Source organism: Hyperolius riggenbachi, chromosome 12, assembly GCF_040937935.1.
Source record: "Hyperolius riggenbachi isolate aHypRig1 chromosome 12, aHypRig1.pri, whole genome shotgun sequence".
Taxonomy (NCBI): domain Eukaryota; kingdom Metazoa; phylum Chordata; class Amphibia; order Anura; family Hyperoliidae; genus Hyperolius; species Hyperolius riggenbachi.
In genome coordinates, this window is record NC_090657.1 from 92,012,495 (window position 1) to 92,035,158 (window position 22,664).

Here is a 22,664-nt window from a genome sequence, read left to right on the forward strand (position 1 = left end):
TCTGCTTCCAAAAGCACTGCATGTACCATTTTCTGAGCGCTTTGGCTCAATGGAAGGTATAGGGAAATCGCTAAGCACTTGAAAAAGTGCATGTATAGCGATTTTCCAAGCACTTTTAAGAATAAATACATTGTATTTATTTTTTTCCCGGTCAAAGAGTTCACTTCCTGACTTATGTCAGGAAGTGGAGCCACTTCCTGACTTATGTCAGGAAGTGGAGCTGGATAGAGTACTGGTTAAGGGCTCTGCCTTTGACATGGGCGACCAGGGTTTGAATCCTGGCTAGGTCAAGTACCTATTCAGTAAGGAGTTCAAGGCAAGACTCCCTAACACTGCAGGGTGGCCTCTTGAGCGCGTCCCAGTGGCTGCAGCTCTTGAGCGCTTTGAGTCCGACAGGAGAAAAGCGCTATACAGATGTTCGGATTATTATTATTATTAAAATCACAATCGCTCATCAAAAGCGCTAGAAAAGCGCTTACACAAAATCATCCAATGCTCAGAAAACGCCGGGAGTTGTTTGAAAACACAAAAATGTTCAGCACTTGCGATTTATAATGTTAACATAGACTTAGTGAAATGACTAAAAAGCGCTGTGGAAGATGATGGTGCTATATAAATACCAAATAGTAGTAATTAAAGCACTCCATCTCCACCTAAAGGTAGCCACTAATTTGCCAAACGATCGGTAATGATCGTTTGGTACCACTAATGGACAAAACTCTCCTAACCAATCGGATCAGATTAATAAAATTGATCCAAAAATTGGATTGATTTCATCAATCTGATCGGGAGAGTTAGGAGATTTTTGTCCTTTAGTAATCCCAAACGATCATTTCCAATAATTCATACTAATAAATGATCAGAAACTATTGTTCGGTAAATTGTATCGTTAGTCGCCACCTTGACACAGGCATGTCCAAAGTCCCACCCGAGGAAACAAATGCAGCCTGCCATCCCTTTCTGGTGCCCCGCCCCCCCACAGTTGCAGATGCCGCATGCAGGGGAAAACTTGTGTCGCTGTTTTCTCTCCACCTTTGTTCGCCTGTACATTATCAGCCACCACTATAGCAGTAGCCGCCACTGATTAGCAGCCGCCACTATGCCAGCAGCAGTAACAGCCAATGATTAGCAGATGTCACTATGCCAGCAGCAGTAGCAGCCACTGATTAGCAGATGTCACTATGCCAGTAGCAGCCACTGATTAGCAGCCGCCACTATGCCAGCAGCAGTAACAGCCACTGATTAGCAGATGCCACTATGCCAGCAGCAGTAACAGCCACTGATTAGCAGCTGCCAATGTGCCAGCAGCAGTAACAGCCACTGATTAGCAGCCACCACTATGCCAGCAGCAGTAAGCCACTGGTTAGCAGATCTCACTATGCCAGCAGCAGTAACAGCCACTGATTAGCAGCTGCCAATGTGCCAGCAGCAGTAACAGCCACTGATTAGCAGCCACCACTATGCTGCAGCAGCAACAGCCACTGATTAGCAGCCGCCACTATGCCGCAGCAGCAACAGCCACTGATTAGCAGCTGCCAATGTGCCAGCAGCAGTAACAGCCACTGATTAGCACCTGCAGCAGTAACAGTCACTGATTAGCAGCTGCCAATGTGACAGCAGCAGTAACAGCCACTGATTAGCTGCTGCTGGTGTGCCAGCAGCAGTAACAGCCACTGATTAGCTGCCACCAATATGCCAGCAGCAGTAACAGCCACTGATTAGCAGCTGCCAATGTGCCAGCAGCAGTAACAGCCACTGATTAGCTGCTGCCAATGTGCCAACAGCAGTAACAGTCACTGATTAGCAGCTGCCAATGTGCCAGCAGCAGTAACGGCCACTGATTAGCAGCCGCCAATGTGCCAGCAGCAGTAACAGCCACTGATTAGCAGCCGCCAATATGCCAGCAGCAGTAAGGGCCCCTTTTCACTGCACTGCGATTCAGCTAAATCGCAAAAATCTAGCGATTTTTCAATCGCTAGGTTTTGCTATTAACATAGGAATCGCGGTAGGTATTATCCACTACCACGATTCGATTTTGGCCAAATCGCAATTGTGTTTGGCAGCGATTTTTAATGCAATTTTACAATGCAAGTGTATTGCGTATGCAAAATCGCGAATCGCATAAACAAATTATTGACAAAAAGCAATCGCTAGCGTTTAGCACTTGTGATTGCGATTGATAGTGGAAAAGGGCCCTAACAGCCACTGATTAGTAGCTGCCACTATGCCAGCAGCAGTAGCAGCCACCGATTAGCAGCCACCACTGTGGTGAGAGCACACAGTATATGGGTTATTTCCCGTGGAAATGCTTTATTTGATAAAATGTCACAGGCATAGTGTACCCAACGGCAATTACCAAAAATAGTGTTTAACTACTTAACGACCGCCAATGGTTGTGAATGCGGCGGCAGCCCCAGGACCGCCTAACGCAAAATGGCGTGCATTCCTGGGGGCGTGTTTTGCTGGGGATCACGCATCCCCGTTTAAATGACGGAGCTCCACTCCGTCATCAGTCTCCCAGCAGCAATCGCCCCTAGGAGACTGTTAGACGGCGAAACTACCGTCTATTTACAATGTACAATGCTGCGATCTAGAGCTGTACTGGGGACAGCCGTGTCACTCGGCTATCCCCTACAGAGGATCAGGAGCGATTGGCTCTCATAGGCTGATGCCTATGACAGCCGATCACGGTGATTGGATGGTGAGGGGAGGGAGGTCTGGGGAAAAAAAATAGAGACAATAAATAATAAAAAAATAAACAAGGGGCAGCAGTGATCAGAGTCTGAGCCTCAGAAAAGATGGGGGGGGGGGGGGGGGGGAATCACTTGTGTGCTGAGTTGTATGGCCCTGCAGCGAGCCCTTAAAGAAAATCAGTAATAAAAAAAGTTCCCCTGGGGGATACTCACCTCGGGTGGGGGAGGCCTCTGTATCCTATTGAGGCTTCCCCCGTCCTCCTCGGTCCCAGGGCGACAGCGAAAATCCTCCCGGAGCGGCGGTGATGTAAATATTTACCTCCTTGGCTCCAGTGCAGGCGCAGTATCCGCTCTCTGCACGGAGATAGGCTAAAATAGCCGATCTCCGTCGGGTCGCTCTACTGCGCAGGAGCAAGTCTCCTTCTCTGTCAGAAGAGCTGCAACAGTGCCCCCGCTGGAGCCAGGAAAGGTAAATATTGCACAGCCTGTGCATTCTGTGGGCTGCAGCGAGACCGCCGTGGGACACAGGAGGATGGGGGAAGCCTCGATAGGGGAACTTTTTTCAGTACAGGTTTTCTATAAAGCTGCAGTGGCCCATACCTCCCAACTTTTTGAGTTGAGAAAGAGGGACATTTAAGCCGCACACCCCTGATCACACCCCTAGCCATGTATACCATAAAGATTTCATAAGAAAAACATGTTGGTTTATAATTCAAACCACACTGATCCTTTCTATCCTGGTTCATTTTCCTTCATATTAGCATTTTTAAATAAGAAATATATCAATTTAAAGGATGGGAATAAAGTTTAGTCAATCAAACACAGTTTTAGTAGAGAAATATATATATTTACATAGAAAGAGGGACAAAGTCCTGAAAGAGGGACAAATGAGGAAGAAAGAGGGACAGCGCTCCCAAAGAGGGACTGTCCCTCCAAAAGAGGGACAGTTGGAAGCTATGCAGTGACCTAATTTGTAAAAAAATAGCCTGGTCACTAGGTAAGGGGAGGGGGGCGTGTAAAAGTTGTGGTCCTTAAAGCGGACCCAAACCAAACATTTTTTTTTAATTAAAAATATTTAGTTGCACCACTCTGACACATACAAAGATAAATAAACACTCCTTCAAGCCTATGAGCATTTCAGTGCATGCTTTTCATCCTTCTCTTTTCATAACTAGGGTTATACTGGGGGCAGCCATTAGCAATTCCTCCATTGCCGGACACCATCTACTCCACCAGTTTGCTGGATTTTGTCCCGGCAATATGAAAGGAAGGGAGGGGTTCCTCCAATAAATGTAAAATATTTTATATTTGTCATCATGCAGCTGAAAAAAGGCTGCTATTTATTATTATAATTTAGAAAATAGATTTTATTTCTGAAATCTTGTATTTTTAATTTGGGTCCACTTTAAGTGGTTAATTTTGCTAGTTTGGCCCCCTCACACTCTCAAGAACAGCAATATGGTCCTTGGCCTAAAAAGTTTGGACACCCCTTACCTAACACATACGCCTGTCTGTTTTCTATAGTCTAGGGCCACATGTACTGTGTGTGCTCTCTGCCAGTTTCCTAATGCCTGCCCCCTGCTGCACCCAACAAACATTTGTTATATTCTGATTGACAGAACAGCATTCTGTAGCTGTAGGTACAGTTCTGATCCAGTTCTGTAGTTTCAGTTCAAGTTTTGAAACTTTGTAATTACCTGAATCAGTGTTTGTTGGTTTGATGTTGGCATAACTTATTGAAATGACCCTTCTATGGCAATCTCCAGCCAGCAAAGAATTATTAACACTGCCCCTATTTTCCTGGATTCTGCAGCACAGACTACCCTGTGTTTATTAGGTGGGCAGTGCAGAAAAAGTTACTTATAGCTCCTTTGGCACTCCCAGTCTGATCTTGCCATAAGTGTCTAGATCAAAAAGGTATTGAAATAAGGAATTGATTGATGTTTGCCATTAGCCCTTCCAGCACTTTTACTCACATAGCTCCAATTTGCAGTGAGGTCTGTCACTGCTCATTGCATGTCACTTCCTGTTCCTGTCTGTGCCCAGGGAAACAAACAGAAGGAGCAGCAGTCAGTCACAGAATAGTCAGGGAGCACTGACTGGAGGGAGGAATGATCAGACCTAATCTCCATGGAAAGCATCTACAAGGAGGCAGAGGTATTCATGCTGGTGGTCAGTGCACACAGTGTACAGAAGGGGTCCCCAAACTTTTTCGGTCAAGGGCTGGGTCAAAATACTTCAGGCTGCTGGGGGGCTGCAGTATACATAAAATAATGTAGAAAAACATTACATTGAACCTAGGTGTTGCAGACAGTGCCTACTAACAAGTGCAGCCTCATGTCTCAGCATGTTCAGATAGTATGCCCACCCAACTCAGCAAGTGCAGTTACTATTCCACCAACACAGTAAGTGCAGATATTGGGCTCGATTCACAAAGCGGTGATAACTCAGTTATCACGCCTAAAAGACTTTAGGCGTGATAACCTTTGCACCAGCAAAGTTATCACCGCTTTGTGCTCTAACTCGCGCGAAGTTTCCGCGCGTAAAGTCCCATAGGGCTTAATGGGAGCTTCGCGCGAAGCGGGGCCGCTGCGCGCGCAAAACTTTGCGTGCGGAAAATTCGCGCGAGTTTCTTCTTATCATGCCTAAACTGAGTTTAGGCGTGATAAAGGGGTTTTCACAGGCGTGCAAAGTGTTTGCACCGCTTTGTGAATCAAGCCCATTGTGTGACCCTAACATAGCAAGTCATATGAGAGCCATAATGTCACCCCCTCCCCCAAAACTACCGGAGCAGTGCTTTTCAGCGCTGCTAGATTTGGCCGCAGCCGGCGCCTCCATAGACTACAATAGGAATCACTCCTATTGCAGCGCTCAGTGAGTAACGTCGGCGCCGTCAGAAGACGGAGCCGAGGTTGCTTAACCACCCTGGCGTTCTGATTAAATCGCCAGGGTGGCTGCGGGAGGGTTTTTTTTAAATAAAAAAAAAACTATTTCATGCAGCCAACTGAAAGTTGGCTGCATGAAAGCCCACTAGAGGGCGCTCCGGAGGCGATCTTCCGATCGCCTCCGGCGCCCAGAATAAACAAGGAAGGCCGCAATGAGCGGCCTTCCTTGTTTTGCTTATATCGTCGCCATAGCGACGAGCGGAGTGACGTCATCGACGTCAGCCGACGTCCTGACGTCAGCCGCCTCCGATCCAGCCCTTAGCGCTGGCCGGAACTTTTTGTTCCGGCTGCGCAGGGCTCAGGCGGCTAGGGGGGCCCTCTTTCGCCGCTGCTCGCGGCGAATCGCCGCAGAGCGGCGGCGATCAGGCAGCACACGCGGCTGGCAAAGTGCCGGCTGCGTGTGCTGCACTTTATTTGATAAAAATCGGCCCAGCAGGGCCTGAGCGGCAGCCTCCGGCGGTGATGGACGAGCTGAGCTCGTCCAGACCGCTCAGGAGGTTAAAAAACACAATAATTCGGCCTCCAGCAATCGCTGGAAGCCGAATTATTTCATTCCCCCACTATCCATGGCAGCCTGGAGGGGGAATAGTGATTAAAACGGCCCGGACTTGTGCAGAAGCAGGATCAGCCATATACCGCTGTATCCTGCGCCCAAGTCTACCGGCGCCGATTTCAAATGTACTGCAAAACTACCCCCTGTCTCCAGTAATTGCACGAACTGCAAATTATCCACCCCTACACATAGGCACACACATGCAGTTCCCGAATAAGTTTTTTTGCGCCAAACAGTGAAGCATACCTAGGATTGAAAGCCAGCGAATGACTGCTTTATGGCTTCCATGTGGAAGAGTAGTGCCAGCACTGCTATTCTATATTTAAAGATGCAGCGAGCCACATCTATATGTAATACATTTTGTGTGTGATGGGCCGGTAAAAAATCCTCAGGGGGCTGCATTTGGCCTGCGGGCCTTAGTTTGAGGACCACTGGTATACAGGCTGCAAGAAACAGGGAAGTGTTTGTGAACAATAGGCCAGCAGGTTGTTCTCACATCTCAAGAGAGAGCAATAAGTAATATATTATAATGGAAGTAATTAGAGAGTAATTGGTGTGCAATTGGGAGGGGTGGTTGCAGCATTAAGTGGGCGGGGTAGGTAGGGATTGCAGTCATATGAGGGGAGGAGGTGGGATTACCACAGCATTTCAAGGGAACCTGAAGTGAGAAGGATATGGAGGCAGCCATATTTATTTCTTTTTAAACAATACCGGTTTCCTGGCAGTCCTGATCCTGTGTCTCTTAGGCCCCGTTCACACTTGCGTTTTTGCAAAAAACGGAATGGATGTCCGGATCCGTTCCGTGTGCATCCGGTTTTTCATCAGTAGGTGATCAGGTTGATATCCGGATCCGTTTTTAAAGAGATACAGACTATATAAATTCTTGGGGTCTGGGAGGTCTGCAGAAGCCCTGGGGTCATTATTGGAGACAGCCTGACGTGTGGAGACCATCCTTGGATATAGAGAGTGCAGTTTGGACCATGGATCCAGTGTTTTTGTACTCATTTTACCTGGGAATTGTCTCCCTTTTGATTTTTACCTATACTATGTGGGAAGAAGGCGTGCTCCTCGCAGGAGATGGTGGGTGCACCAGGCAGGTAGCTGCTGCACCTGTAGAATCAGGTCCTCAGGTGTGTAGGGCCTCACCTCTTCGTCCGACATGCTGCCAAATATCTCCAGCCACAAGTCACTGCTGCTCCACTCCTCAAACGCTGGGCCCATGAAAACGCATAGGAAGTGGGTAGAACGTCCAGATTTTTTATAGCCAGTGTGTTGCCTCCTTTCCGTTTCTCATTGGTTCACCTGTGCGGATGGTGCAGTCAGGATCCGGTCCGGGTGCGGCGGCCGGATCTGACGTACGGGAAAAATAGAGCAAGTTGGAAAAGTGTCCGGAGTCCGTATCCGGCCCGGATCCGGTCCGCGTGGAATGGACGTGTATGTACGCATCCATAGACTATCATTGGATTGCCAAACTTCCGTTCCGTTTGTACAGTATACGTTCCGGATCCAGTCTGGAAGATCCTGACTGCTAATGTAAATGTGAACCCAGCCTAATACTTTTAGCCACAGATCCTGAACAAGCATGTAGCAGATCAGGTACTCTGGCTCAGCTGACTCAGGTTTTGCTGGATTAGCCATATGCTTGTTCCAGGGTTTTGACTCAAACACTACTTATGCCAGAAGAACAACAGGGCTGCCAGGCAACTGGCATTATTTACAAGGAAACAAATATAGCAGCCCGCATATTCCTCTCACCTTGGGTCCCCTTCCACTTCAGCCACTCTTGGCAGCATCATTACCTGGGGATGGAGGGATTCCCAGGAAGGAGCCATGGAGAGAAATTGCTTTTATTGTACAAAATACTACATTTTCTTTTTTAGTTTGTTTTTTTCATTTCACATATAAAGAGCCTCCTTACTTGCCAACAAAAATCAGTAAGGAAGATGAGTGTGGGTCTGCATAGGTACAGGCAGGACATCGTTTCTGGATATGCAAAGGCAAAGCAGGGAATGTGGGTGCTGCCATACACTGCAATGTTAATAGCGGTTATAGCAGCATCTAGTGTATAATTGAAGTTCGGCTATTATATAGAACTCTGACTAACATCAATGGTCAGGATAGCGGCAGTGGTGCATGGAGTTTGGCTACTACCTCACAGCCGAACTCCAAATAGCAGCAGAGGGGTTTACGTGACGCACTCTTGATATCGGTGGATGTAAGTGATGGGGGGGGGGGTTGCAGGCTTTGGGTGTTATGTAGCCAAACCCCACATTGCCTGTTAGTGTTGGCCTAGGTTCACAGTGAGTGTTGCATACCTTGTAACAGCAGGAGTGGGACAGGAAACCGACACGCACGTTATCCGCGTGTTGTGTCGCACGCAGTATGGGAAGTATGCTTTAACGCCAGCATTTGGCGGTAGCACACTGCATGCAATACCTTACGATGGCGCTCACCGTTATAATGCAACGCACCCGCCGCACTGTCAATGCGATATAGGTGGTGCAATGCAGTGCAGTAAGCTGCGTTGCAAAGCACTGCAATTGACCAATGTGAATCTAGCCTTAGGTGTAGGTTGGGGAGTTAGCGTGAAGCGTAGGTGGGGGCAGGGTAATAAGTGTGAGAGATAGAATATAGGTAATGATACTGATATTCTACTGTTGTCATTATCCAGTGCCCATATTTGTGGGTGCCTTTTTTTTCAAGAGATACGCATGCCAAGCATAATACCAGAACTGTGATAATTAGGGAGAGCCAATTCTGACAGATCATGTGCAATAATATAAAAACACATACTGTATATCCTGAACCCCAATCTCTTTAACTCAGCTTTTCTTTATTCAAAGGTTATTTTTCCCACTTCAGTTTAAAATGTGTGTGCGCTAAAATTGCAGCTATTTGGGAAAAGAGCTGATACTCACCCAGGACTGCTAACTCTGGTCTTCTTCTTATATTCCAGATCCATTGCCCCCCTTGTTGCTGCTGTTCTGGAGGAGAAGACGTGAGTGGTTTGTATTCAAGATGTCACTGGTCAGGCCCTTTATAATACTTGGCTGACAAACATGGAGGAATCGCCGCAGACCACTGTAACCATGGACAACAGACAGGAAGAAGAGAAGAGGCGCAATGGACACCAGGCTTTCTTAGGAGGTGAGTACACAGGTAAGTTCCTTGTTTGCCGTCTTCAGACAGGCTTTAAATTCCACCGATCATACATTTGAGGGCGGTTGCACAGTTGTGCTGTGCGATTTGCATGTGGCAGGAGAGCGCTGCTGCAATTCGCACCATTGCATGCAGATTGGTCCCTGCAGCATACTGGGCCAAAAAGCAAATCTGCATAGCATGTCCCCAGCTCAATGACATGCTTGCTTCTGTACAGGAAGTACATCCCATCACTTGGAGTCTTAAAGTGATCCCGAGGAGAGTGTTATATGGAGGCTGCCATATTTATTTTCTTTTAAGCAATACCAGTTTCCTGGCTATCTTGCTGATCCTCAGCCTCTAATACTTTCAACCATAGAACAAGCATGCAGCAGATCAGATGTTTCTGACAATATTGTCAGAACTGACAAGATTAGCTGCATGCTTGTTTCTCGTGTGATTGAGACATTACTGCAGCCAAATAGATCAGCAGGACTGCCAGTCAACTGCTATTGTTTAAAAGGAAACAAAATATGGCAGCCTCCATATCACTCTCACCGCGGGTTCACTTTAACGAACTGCGCATATGCGATCAAGGAGGTGCACCGTTGGATCAGTACATGCGCAGTGGTGCATGATTCAGTGGGGTCACATACTTTATTGGGGCTGACAAAGGACCAAAATCTGCCATAAATAACGCTTACAAAAATTCTTCTTTAGTCTACATACAAAAATTGAATGGTTCTTACTAATGATGGAATTCACTACTGCATGGTGGGTTTGCCAGCTCCATCCCATAATATCTAGCATGACCTCTGACCTGAAGAGGATACTTGCCAAACCCAACCTATTATATAATCTGAACGGCTGTGATATCTGTACAAGTTGTTTTTTTATGTCCTTGACCCACACACACTTAGGTAAACATAAAATGTATAGATATGATTGTAAGGGCTCAGACACACTATAAGCGCTTTTCTGAGCGCTTTTTGGCCATCAGAACTTTCTGAAGGCTTTTTAAAAACATCACCTGACTTACATCAAAATTGCTGTGATTTTACCGATATTTTAATGTAAGCATATGGGAGCATTTTTTAAAAAGCTCTGATGGCCAAAAAGCATGCAGAAAAGTACTTATAGGGCCTGATTCACAAAGCGGTGCAAACTTTTTCGCGGACTTTTGCGCGCGCAATTTGCCGCGATCGCGGCAAATTGCGTGCGCAAAAGTCCGCGAAAAAGTTTGCACCGCTTTGTGAATCAGGCCCACAGTGTGTCTTAGCCCTTAAAGGGAACCTTAACGGGGGGTAAAGAGTTTCACTTACCTGGGGCTATTACCAGCCCCCTGCAGCAGTCCTGTGCCCTCGGAGCTGCTCTGGAATCCTCCGGTCCCCTGCTGTCACTTAGTTTCGTTTTTGACGACTCACCAGTCGGCCGGCCGCCATGCGTATTATTGGACGCATTCCCTACTGTAAGTAGCGCTGTTGCGGACCGCAACGCGCACAAAAATACGCGTTGCCGCATTCCGCATGCGTAGATATGCGGCAACGCGTATTTTTGTATGCGTTGCGGTCCGCAACAGCGCTAATTGCAGTAGGAAATGCGTCCAATAATACGCATGGCTGCCGGCCGACTGGTGAGTCGTCAAAAACGAAACTAAGTGACAGCAGGGGACTAGAGGATTCCAGAGCGGCTCCGAGGGCACAGGACTGCTACAGGGGGCTGGTAATAGCCCCAGGTAAGTGAAACTCTTTACCCCCCGTTCAGTTAAGGTTCCCTTTAAGCCCCCTCTACACCATTCAATTACAGGTGCGATCGATCAAATTCGATTGGATCGAATTCGATTAGATCGATTAAATCCGACATGTCCGGTCGGGATTCGATCGATCGTGTGATCGATTTTGGCTAGTTTTCAATGCAAATCGATCAGACGATCGAATCCCGATCGGACATGTCGGATTTAATCGATCTAATGTAATTTGACCCAATCCCTGGAATTTAATGTTGTAGAGGGGGCTTAATAGTGATTAGATGCTCCAACCGGCCATACATCTATACCTAGTTATAGTTATCGGGTGTGTTTATACAAAAAGTTAAAGATAAAAAAAAACACATTTTTTTTCTTCCACTTTTTTTTTTTTTTTTTTTAAAGCTGATTGGCACTTTTATGAAAGGAAGATCATATTATGATCCCTGATGATCAGCATTATGATCACCGCACCATACTTGCGCTATACTATCAATCAACAGCTCCATTTACTTGAGGGAAGTAATAGACCACTAGGTGAGATTTTTCGACAAAGTAATGTCTGGTGGCCCTTTAGCTGTGACTGCGTACTGTTCGTGGCCGTTCTTAGTAGCAATCGATGGGAAACTGGGAGACATTCAAAGTAGCTATTGTTATTTGGTGATCTACAAAGTAGGGATCAAACCGATCATCACTATATAAATATGGCGATGAGGGATTTTCATGACTGATGTCCCCTGAAACACTGTTTTTCTTGCTGATCGCTGATTTTTATTTATGGCCATCTGAAAGGTGCCGTTACGTCTGTCGAAATTACATTATTTTTCTGGTGTCACGTTACACCAGCGAATAGGCTATTCAATTGGTTATAAATATATAGTTAGGGCTTGTTCACACTAAGGCCTAGTGCACACCAGAGCGGTTCTGCTGCGGTTTGCGATCCGCTTGCGGGTGCGGATCCGCTAGGGTAATGTATGTCAATGGGCTGGTGCACACCAGAGCAGGAGGCGTTTTGCAGAAACGCATACTCCCGGGCTGCTGCAGATTTTGGATTGCGGATGCGTTTCTGCCTCAATGTTAAGTATAAAAACGCGTTTTTGTTACAGAAGCTGTTCAGTAACAGCTTTACTGTAACAATACATGAAATCTAATACAACAAAAACGCTTCACAAAACCGCAAAATGTTAGCTGAAACGCTACAGAAAAAGAAGAAAAATCGTTTCAAAATCTGCTAGCATTTTGCGGATCTGCTAGCGGTTTTTGGTGTGCACCAGGCCTAAGAGTATTTTCAGCCTTTTTTCAAGCGCAGACGATTTTGAAAATCGCCCTCAAAACACTTGTGCAATGATTCCCTATGAGAGAGTCCACATCTGAGCGGTTCGTTTCCGATCCACTCAGCAAAGCGCTGCCTGTACCATTTTTGAGGCGTTTTGGCTCAATGGAAGGTATAGAGAAATCGCAAAATGCTTGAAAATGCGCTTTGTATACCGATTTCCCAGGCGCTTTTAAGAATAAATACATTGTATTTATTCTTTTCCAGTTCAAAGAGTTCACTTCCTGACTCACGTCAGGAAGTGAAAAAACGCACTCGCTCTGCAAAAGCTCTTATAAAAGCGCTTTACAAAAACCGCAGCGCCTACCCGAGCGCCGGGAGGAGGAAAAAAACGCCCACAAAATCGTAAATCGCTGGCGTTTGCGATTTCAGTATTAGATGTGAACAGAGCCTTAATAAGATAATTTCCAGATGTCCAGGACTTTAGTGCAGACAGGTGCTGGACCACAGCTGCAGCATTTTACTTGGACACACTAGTGCTGTTTATGAAGCTTAGTAAAGAGCACAACTATTGTAAAGAGCCATTGTTAAAAATCACAGCGCCCAGCACCTGTGGCTGGTGCTGCACAGGGTCCAGTAACTGCAGCCCCATTGCCCAGCCCATTAGTTCCTTTCTACTCTAATCTGAGGGTGTGTGAATGGGTACAAGTCCCAGCAGGTGACTGTTGATACAACTGTTAGCCTCTGATCAGTGCCAGCAAGCTGTAGGGGGAAGGGAGGGGGCTTCTATTAAAGTCTGACAGCCTGACACCAAGCTCTCTCTCCGCATTCCTCTGCCTTTGGTGCGGCTAAATTCGGAACACAGCCCTCCAATCACATCAATGGAAGGCACAGGGAGGGGGTCCTCCAGAGGAGAGGCTTACTAGGTGCTAGGGACTTGGTTTTCCTGTTGGCTTGGTGGCAGGAGGTGTGTAAGCAGCCTGTGGGACACAATCACAACCTCTCTGAAAAGCTGCAGCAACAAGTTTCTTCTGAGACATCCGCAGGCATCCATCCCTGGAAGGTATTATGCGCTAATGATGTGTGGAGTATGTGCAGGGTGACTGCTGTCATCACCACATGGCCGTTATGTTAATTGCATTCTTTCCTTGTTTGTAATCCTTTTCTTCTTCTAAGTTTCTCTAAACTACCAGGCTGCCTTCCCAGAATGCACCGGGGCACTCATTCAGCCATTATTGAGGGCTTAAACAATGCTGCCTGTTCTTTACTGCTTGTCCTGCAAAGCCAGATCTGCACAGTCACCTGTGACTGATGTGAGCTGAGGAAACATCAGTATCTTAGCTGCCTGTGCAAGGTTATCTGCCCTATCCATCTCCCTGCAGGTGAATAAGTGCCCAGGAGCACCTGCTAGGCAAACATTTATTGTCTCTGGCCAGTGAAAAATGCCCCTCATGCCAAGGAAAGTGTAAACACTAGGAAAGGCTTATTATGTCGGTCATTATTTATAACCGGTTTTGCATTACTCTGTATTGTTTCTGTATATTTCATGTCCTCCTCAGCACCTATTCTTAATACAGTTTGTATTCTTCCTCGCAGGCTACAAGGCAAGCTGGTTTTGTCGCTTCATTAGAGCGCTTAATGTACTGTCTAATTGTGGTCTCCGCTCAGAGCGCACGGTGGCTGTGGCAAGGCTAGTCCCCGCACGGACTTATAACAGAGGACATGTACCGGAACGCTGCGTCTCGCCTGTCTTCTTGGGAGTTCCCTAAAGATGTTTAAAGGCCACGGCAGGATCACGCTGTTCGTTAGCAAAGTGACATTTCGGAGGTGACACAGTTTTACCAGTCAAGCAGAAAACTAATTTCGCTGAATTTTTCTTTTGCTAAAACCGGGCAACGGGGACGCCAGGAAATGTGGTGCCGTTATGTATGAATCAAGTCTGAAAGTTTAGCTGCACATTTTTACCAAAGTCCGGTTTAATTATGCTGATTTAGGCTATAGGATGCTCATACAGAAATATGGTGACAACTGACTTCTGCTGGGTCAAGCTTGGCGCTGGTGGCCTTCTCAAAAGTCTGGAGATTATGAGTAGCTATCAATAGGGAGACATAAATTATGGTAAAGCACCTCTAAAGTCTTGTTGGCAAAAGACTGACTTGACACCGAGGTCCATGCAGAACAGAAAGCTTTATTCTTTTGAAGACTATTCGGAGCATGCGCCACTCATCGACCATTCTAGTGATCTAATGACACCTCACTTGGATGATGTCACTCAACAAGACATCGAAGGAGACTATGTGGACCTTTTAGATCCTGCAGCTGCAGTAGAACTCACAGCACTTCCCCCTTGCCCCCATGAAATGGGGGAGGCGGACAAGGTCTCAAAAGGTAAAGAAGATCCTGTTACAAGCGTCGCTAATAATAAGTGGGAGTGTGGGAGAAGTAAGGTCAGCGAAAAGGGGGCGTGTACCCCATGCCTAAGGAGGAAGTTCAACAAAGATCTAGACGCCAATGAAACAAAGTGCCGCTTTCGTCAGTCCTACGTTGCCGCTCTTAAAAATCCAGTAAGATTCAACGCAACTCCCATGGATGACATTTCGGAGGAACCAATGAGCAGGTCCACCACGTTTGCTGCGCTGGAAAGCCCCATCTGCTCTCGTCGCAAAACTCAAGCCCTGGCATCTTCCTCGTGGCTTTTCCCAACAAAAACAGAGCCAAAGTCAGGAGATTTACACGCTCCTTCACGAAATCCAAAAACAAGTCCATCTTCTGGGTCGGAATCGTCTTCCCCGTCTCTTGTACACAGGTTCTCTTTTCTGAGAGGCCAACGTAACTCCTCATCTGCAAGTGATGGCCTTTCCATGGATACAAGCGCCAACCACTATAGTGGAACATGGAGGAGGGTATCTGCAGTCTGCTCCCCTCGACTCACTCGTGCCAAATTCTCCGGAAAAGGTAGACATGAAAACTAACTAACTAACTTTTTGTTTTTCTTTCTAAAAGGTTATAAAAAATCAAAAGGAAAAATATATTAAAATATGGTTTATTAAAGCAATGTGTAATACATCACTTTAGGTTCACTAAAAAGTTTAAATCATGAAAGTATAGAATTAAATTACATCAAAATGACTAGATGACAATGCTTTCAAGATAAGTTAGGTTTCTTCATCAGGCATGATATACTTATACCCTGCCAGATGAAGAGACCTGAGCTTCCACAAAAGCTTGCCATTGCAACTAATTCGGTAGAGCCAATAAAACTTATTATATTTGTTACATTTTTCTGCTTTTACCAATGGCTAATATGGTACACTCCGGTACTAGAAATTATATATATATATATACAGGATCTTCTCAAAAAATTAGCATATTGTGATAAAGTTCATTATTTTCTGTAATGTGCTGATAAACATTAGACTTTTATATATTTTAGATTCATTACACTACAACTGAAGTAGTGCAAGCCTTTTATTGTTTTAATATTGATGATTTTGGCATTCAGCTCATGAAAACTCAAAATTCCTATTTCAAAAAATTAGCATATTTCATCCGACCAATAAAAGAAAAGTGTTTTTAAAACAAAAAAAAGTCAACCTTCAAATAATTATGTTCAGTTATGCACTCAATACTTGGTCGGGAATTCTTTTGCAGAAATGACTGCTTCAATGCGGCGTTGCATGGAGGCAATCAGCCTGTGGCACTGCTCAGGTGTTGTGGAGACCCAGGATGCTTTGATAGCGGCCTTAAGCTCATCCAGAGTGTTGGGTCTTGCGTCTCTCAACTTTCTCTTCACAATATCCCACAGTTTCTCTATGGGGTTCAGGTCAGGAGAGTTGGCAGGCCAAATGAGCACAGTAATACCATGGTCAGTAAACCATTTACCAGTGGTTTTGGCACTGTGAGCAGGTGCCAGGTCGTGCTGAAAAATGAAATCTTCATCTCCATAAAGCTTTTCAGCAGATGGAAGCATGAAGTGCTCCAAAATCTCCTGATAGCTAGCTGCATTGACCCTGCCCTTGATAAAACACAGTGGACCAACACCAGCAGCTGACATGGCACCCCAGACCATCACTGACTGTGGGTACTTGACACTGGACTTCAGGCATTTTGGCATTTCCCTCTCCCCAGTCTTCTTCCAGACTCTGGCACCTTGATTTCCGAATGACATGTAAAAGTTGCTTTCATCCAAAAAAAGTACTTTGGACTACTGAACAACAGTCCAGTGCTGCTTCTCTGTAGCCCAGGTCAGGCGCCTCTGCCGCTGTTTCTGGTTTAAAAGTGGGTTCATGCTTCCATCTGCTGAAAAGCTATCGAAGCATCCTGGGCCTCCATAACACCTGAGCAGTGCCACAGGCTGATTGCCTCCATGCCACGCCGCATTAAAGCAGTCATTTCTGCAAAAAGATTCCCGACCAAGTATTGAGTGCATAACTGAACATAATTATTTGAAGGTTGACTTTTTTTGTTTTAAAAACACTTTTCTTTTATTGGTCGGATGAAATATGCTAATTTTTTGAGATAGGAATTTTGGATTTTCATGAGCTGTATGCCAAAATCATCAATATTAAAACAATAAAAGGCTTGAACTACTTCAGTTGTAGTGTAATGAATCTAAAATATATGAAAGTCTAATGTTTATCAGCACATTACAGAAAATAATGAACTTTATCACAATATGCTAATTTTTTTAGAAGATCCTGTGTGTATGTATATGTATGTGTATATATATATTTATGTATGTATATATATATATATATATATATATATATATATATATATATATATATATATATATATATATATATATATATATATATATATATATATATATATATATATATATATATAGGAATTGGTTGGAAGTATACCAAAATATACTTTCTTACTAGTAGAGATGACCAATAAACTAAATAATTTTTTTCACTGAGACAGGGAGGGACTTAAATTCAGCCAATGAAAGCTCTGGCTTCATTGAGTATCTTCAGTCAGTGGAAATTTGCATGGTAGTAGAATGTATTGTTCATCTCTAGCTACTGGCAGTCTCAGATAGATTAGGTCCACAGAAAACTTTTTCAGTCATTTTTTTTAAATTCAGTAATGCAGATTTGACCTCAGGACTTTTTTTTAATCAAAATTTTATGTGTGGTTGAGCATCTTCTAATCCCAAACTGAGTAAGTTCTGGAGCTGAGGGTTTCCCTTTTCCGGATCAGAACCCCACGGTAGTGGTAAAACCCAACATGTTCATTGTGAGCTCTGTCTTAGGGGACATCTGAGGAAGGACTCAAAAAGTCTGTGTGTTTCCACCGGCCGTGATAATTTGGTCCAAATACATGAAAATACCCAGAATTTCCTGCAACTCCCTCCATTCTTCAATTTTGGACTAACAGCATTCCTGAAGACGACCAAGATTGTAAAATAAAAAACTTTTCATGTTAAGTTCTTTTACAGCTCCACTACAATCGGTGGGTGCCAGGGGCAAAAGCTCACCCGCTCGCCTGTAAATCATTCCTCTTTTTGAAACTTTGCCCTCTCCTCTGCAAAACTGCCATGGCATTTTTTTCTAAGGCATTCCAAAGCTCTGTGGCCACCCACACCTGTGGAGTCTCGACCTGCCCCAAACTCGGCAGCCGCCTGTTAGAACTGGGTGGCGGGCAGTGGTAGCGCAGGTGGGGGTGGCCACAGAGCTTTGGCACATTTCGGATAAAAATGGTTGCAGTAGTCTTGCTGATGGGGGAGCAGAGTTTCAAATAGAGGAATGGTTTACAGGCGAGTGGGTGAGTTTTTGCCCGTCACCCATCAATTGTAGTGGAGTAAAAGAGCGTTACATAAAAGATTTTTCCTTTTACAATCCAGGTCATCTTTAAAGGGATACTGTAGGGGGGTCAGGGGAAAATGAGTTGAACTTACCCGGGGCTTCTAACAGTCCCCCGCAGACATCCTGTGTTGGCGCAGCCACTCACCGATGCTCCGGCCCCGCCTCCGGTTCACTTCTGGAATTTCAGACTTTAAAGTCTGGAAACCACTGCGCCTGCATTGCCGTGTCCTCGATCCCGCTGATGTCATCAAGAGCGCACAGCGCAGGCCCAGTATGGTCTGTGTCTGCGCAGTACACTCCTGGTGACATCAGCGGGAGCGAGGACACGAGCGTGCAGGCGCAGTGGTTTTCTGACTTTAAAGTCAGAAATTCCAGAAGTGAACTGGAGGCGGAGCCGGAGCATCGGGGAGTGGCTGCGCCAACACAGGATGTCTGCGGGGGACCATTAGAAGCCCCGGGTAAGTTCAGCTCATTTTCCTCCGACGCCCAACTAACAGTATCCCTTTAAGGCCGGCTTCACACTGCAGATTGGAGGTGCAGTGCGGCGGCTACACCGCCAAAAACAGGCCTTCAAGGATAAGCGTGTTAGTACGCGGTAATCCCTGTCTGGCATCCGGCCATACAGGAAGAGGCACTCAATCCCTGTTCGGCAATCGATTATTTCTAAAATACGCTTCCGCACACGTGCAACACAGATAACTGCAGGGGGTTTTAAAAATGTACGCGCGTTACCATAGCACACGCCTGTATGGAAGGACGACAGCACCTGGAGCCAGCGGCGGACGCAGACAGGTAATGTATAGTGCACTGGGGGACACATTGAATATTAAGGGGGACAGAGTCAGGGGTTTATTGCTCGTCCCGATATCGCTTGCGCACCCGATCGACATCTTGCAGCCTGCCCGATTGACATGCTCGGCCCAAATTTGGTTGCATTGTCGATCAGGCATGCACTTGGCGGCACCGATTTTCATCCGATTTAATAATGATCGAATCGGATGGTCAATCAGCCACCAAGTCCCTAGATGTATGGGTACTTTAGGAGGTTAGTATCGGGCATGGGCTCACGAGTTTCTAAGCACTCGAATTTGTGATTTAAATGAGGCTCAATTGCCTCAGGTGTGCGGTGGGGAAATAAGGGGTTATTTACCCATAAGTCTGTGGTATAGCGTGCGCTCCAAACAGCTTGTACGCATCCTGTTGAATGTGTTGCAAGCCTCACCACCACGCACTTCCTCCTTCCGGATTAAAGGAAGAAGTGCGCACAGTGAGGTTTACAATGCATCCAATAGGACGTGTGCAAGCTGTTTACCATGGACTTATGGGTAAATAACCCCTTATTTCCCCACTGCACACCTGAGGCAATTAAGCCTCATTTAAATCACAAATTCGAGTGCTTAGACACTCGTAATTACTCGTGAGCCCATCACTGGTCAGTATATCAACTTGTATACAACTGCAGCTGTGTGTGCACACTTGCACTGATAATTTATAATCGGCTCAGGCTACCTTGGCAAACTGTAGACTCACCTGGGAGAAAATGAAGCTGTTTGGTAGGAGCCAGCTGCTGTCAGCACACCAGCCAGAGCCTCAGCACACTGCCGGAAACATGCAGATCTTGTTGGGCTTCGAAGATTCTTTCCCTTTAAATACTTTTCATACATGAGAACCTATCTGGCTCAGCCTTGTAACAATTATTTTTTATAGATCCCTGAGGTGCCTGACAATTCACAGGCAATAAGTAGTTCTGATAGGAAACAGATGCAACCTACGTAGTCAGAATAATGTTTACCGGTTTGGCCTTCTTAGAGAAAAGTGGCTGGAGGAGGAACTGTCTGAGTTTCCTAAAGGACGCCTGAAGCGACCCTTCATAATACCTCTTTGATGTCTCTTGTGCAGAGTGAAAAATTTGAGTCCACCTGAGTCTAAAATGAAAAGGCCATAGCAGGGCTAGTGCTGACTAGTTCAATACAGGACTGTTGGTCTCTTTCTTCTTTGTTACTGTTTTCAGTAGCTTAGCTTAGGAGCTCTGGGCCCCAGTAAGAGTTTTACATTGGGGCCCCCTTTAAGCGCTCTATACATAACAATTGATATGGAGCACTAAATCCTACCAAGGGAATTGAGGTGTAAGCTGGGGAGGGGAATAGTCTATAAATGGTTACAACTAATCAAAGCACACATAGAGGTGATCATTACCAGCATAGCACCAATAAAGATCTAATAAATCTGTTGAAGGATGGCCCCTCTGGTCCAGGGGCCCTGGTGCGCTCGCGGCCTCTGCATCCCCTATTGCTACGCCACTAGCTGTTTTCCAAAGTGTATTGAAGTGCATAGCTCTTTCGGACGGACAGTCCCTCTTTTGGAACCAAATCTCCCCGTCCCTCTTTCTTTTTCATTTGTCCATCTTTCAGGACTGATGTACAGATCTATGTAAATATACTTCTTTTCCTACTACCTTTATTCACATCATTTATATTGATATAATTCTCATTTTAAAATGTTAAAATGAAGTCAAACTACTGATGATAGAACGGACCAGCATGGTCTGAATGATAAAACTACATCTTCTAGTTCTAAATTCATTGTGATATGCATGGCGAGGGGTGTGGTGGGGGCGTCATTTGGGTGGGGCAGAACTTAAAGGACGGTCCGAGCAGTTTAAAAATAAAAAAATCTACTTATCTGGGGCTTCCTCCAGCCCCATGCATCTGTCCTGTGCCCTCGCCGCAGCTCCGGTGGCTCCCGGTCCCCTCCGGTGCAGATGCCGACCTTGCCAGTTCGGCTTTCGGGTCGGCTTCTCCTGCACTCCAGCATGCGGCTCACTGGTCGTGCTGACGTCATCCGGACTGTGCTGCCAGGCACAGAACTACTGCACCTGCGTAGTACAGTCCTGAGGTTGTCAGCCACCGAAGGTGAGCGGAGCTGCGGCGAGGGCACATGATGGCTGGCAGGGGCTATAGGAAGCCCCAGGTAAGTGGATTTTTTTATTTTAAATGAGCTCGGATGTGTCCTATGAAGTGTCCCTCTTTCTTATCTCAAAATGTTGGGAGGTATGGAAGTGTGATCTCTGCCAGCTGGCTGACACTATATTTGGTGTAATGACTGTGTTACTTCTTTCTGTAATGGCTGGATAATGTACTGGTTAAGGGCTCTGACACAGGTGACAGCATTTGAATCTTGAAGTGTCCCTCTTTCTTATCTGTTACTACTTTTTGTAGACAGTGGCTGGACAGTGTACTGGTTAAGGGCTCTACCTCTGACACAGGCAACTAGGGTTTGAATCTTGGCTCTTCCTGTTCAGTGAACAGCCTCTAGTGTAATTCAGAGGATTCCCATTGGTCTGCAAAGGGATGCTTTGCTGGGGCTTGCTACACTTTACATTGCTGCTGGCAGCAGTTATCATTGTGCCAGCAGCAGTTACTATTGAGTCAGCAGCAGCAGGGGGTACCATTGTGCTAGTAGCAGCAGTTATCATTGTGCCAGCAGCAGCAGTTCTCATTGTGCCAGCAGCAGCAGTTCTCATTGTGCCAGCAGCAGGAGTTACCATTGTGCCAGCAGCAGGAGTTACCATTGTGCCAGCAGCAGGAGTTACCATTGTGCCAGAAGTAGCAGTTACCATTGTGCCAGCAGCAGCAGTTACCATTGTGCCAGCAGCAGCAATTACCATTGTGCCAGCAGCAGCAGTTACTATTGTGCCAGCAGCAGCAGTTACTATTGTGCCAGCAGCAGCAGTTACTATTGTGCCAGCAGTAGCAGTTATCATTGTGACGGCAGCAGCAGTTACCATTGTGCCGGCAGCAGCAGTTACCATTGTGCCAGCAGCAGCAGTTATCATTGTGCCAGCAGCAGTTACTATTGAGTCAGCAGCAGGAGTTACCATTGTGCCAGCAGTAGCAGTTATCATTGTGACGGCAGCAGCAGTTACCATTGTGCCGGCTGCAGCAGTTACCATTGTGCCGGCTGCAGCAGTTACCATTGTGCCGGCAGCAGCAGTTACCATTGTGCCAGCAGCAGCAGTTACTATTGTGCTAGCAGCACCAGTTACTATTGAGTCAGCAGCAGCAGTTACTATTGAGTCAGCAGCAGCAGTTACCATTGTGCCAGCAGCAGCAGTTATTGTGCCAGCAGCAGTTACTATTGTGCTAGCAGCAGCAGTTACCATTGTGCCAGCAGCAGTTACTATTGTGCCAGCAGCAGCAGTTATCATTGTGCCAGCAGCAGTTACTATTGAGTCAGCAGCAGGAGTTACCATTGTGCCAGCAGCAGCAGTTACCATTGTGCCAGCAGTTACTATTGTGCCAGCAGCAGCAGTTACTATTGTGCCAGCAGTTACTATTGTGCCAGCAGCAGCAGTTACTATTGTGCCAGCAGCAGCAGTTACCATTGTGCCAGCAGCAGCAGTTACCATTGTGCCAGCAGCAGCAGTTACTATTGAGTCAGCACCAGTTACTATTGAGTCAGCAACAGCAGTTACCATTGTGCCAGCAGCAGCAGTTACCATT

The 22,664-nt window shown here is 46.0% G+C and overlaps 2 protein-coding genes across 10 annotated transcripts in view; one reads left to right on the forward strand and one right to left on the reverse strand.

Annotated features, from left to right (window-relative positions):
* Positions 1–4,686, reverse strand: part of LOC137541837 (bactericidal permeability-increasing protein-like) — a 177,926-nt gene extending 173,240 nt beyond the window's left edge. For 2 of the 4 annotated variants that reach the window (XM_068263370.1, XM_068263372.1), the window contains exon 1: positions 4,391–4,639. The gene's annotated coding sequence lies outside the window, so the exon portion shown is untranslated. Of the gene's footprint in view, positions 1–4,390; positions 4,640–4,669 lie in introns of those variants that run through there. The other 2 variants (XM_068263371.1, XM_068263373.1) reach the window with 2 other exon arrangements.
* Positions 4,687–4,752: 66 nt separating this feature from the next.
* KIAA1755 (KIAA1755 ortholog) overlaps positions 4,753–22,664 on the forward strand; it is a 157,180-nt gene continuing 139,268 nt past the window's right edge. For 2 of the 6 annotated variants that reach the window (XM_068263363.1, XM_068263367.1), the window contains exons 1-2: positions 13,147–13,409; positions 13,943–15,301. In XM_068263363.1, coding sequence (XP_068119464.1) covers positions 14,518–15,301 — 784 coding nt within the window. In that variant the 5' untranslated portion in view covers positions 13,147–13,409; positions 13,943–14,517. Of the gene's footprint in view, positions 4,851–9,147; positions 9,351–13,146; positions 13,410–13,942; positions 15,302–22,664 lie in introns of those variants that run through there. The other 4 variants (XM_068263368.1, XM_068263365.1, XM_068263364.1 and 1 more) reach the window with 4 other exon arrangements.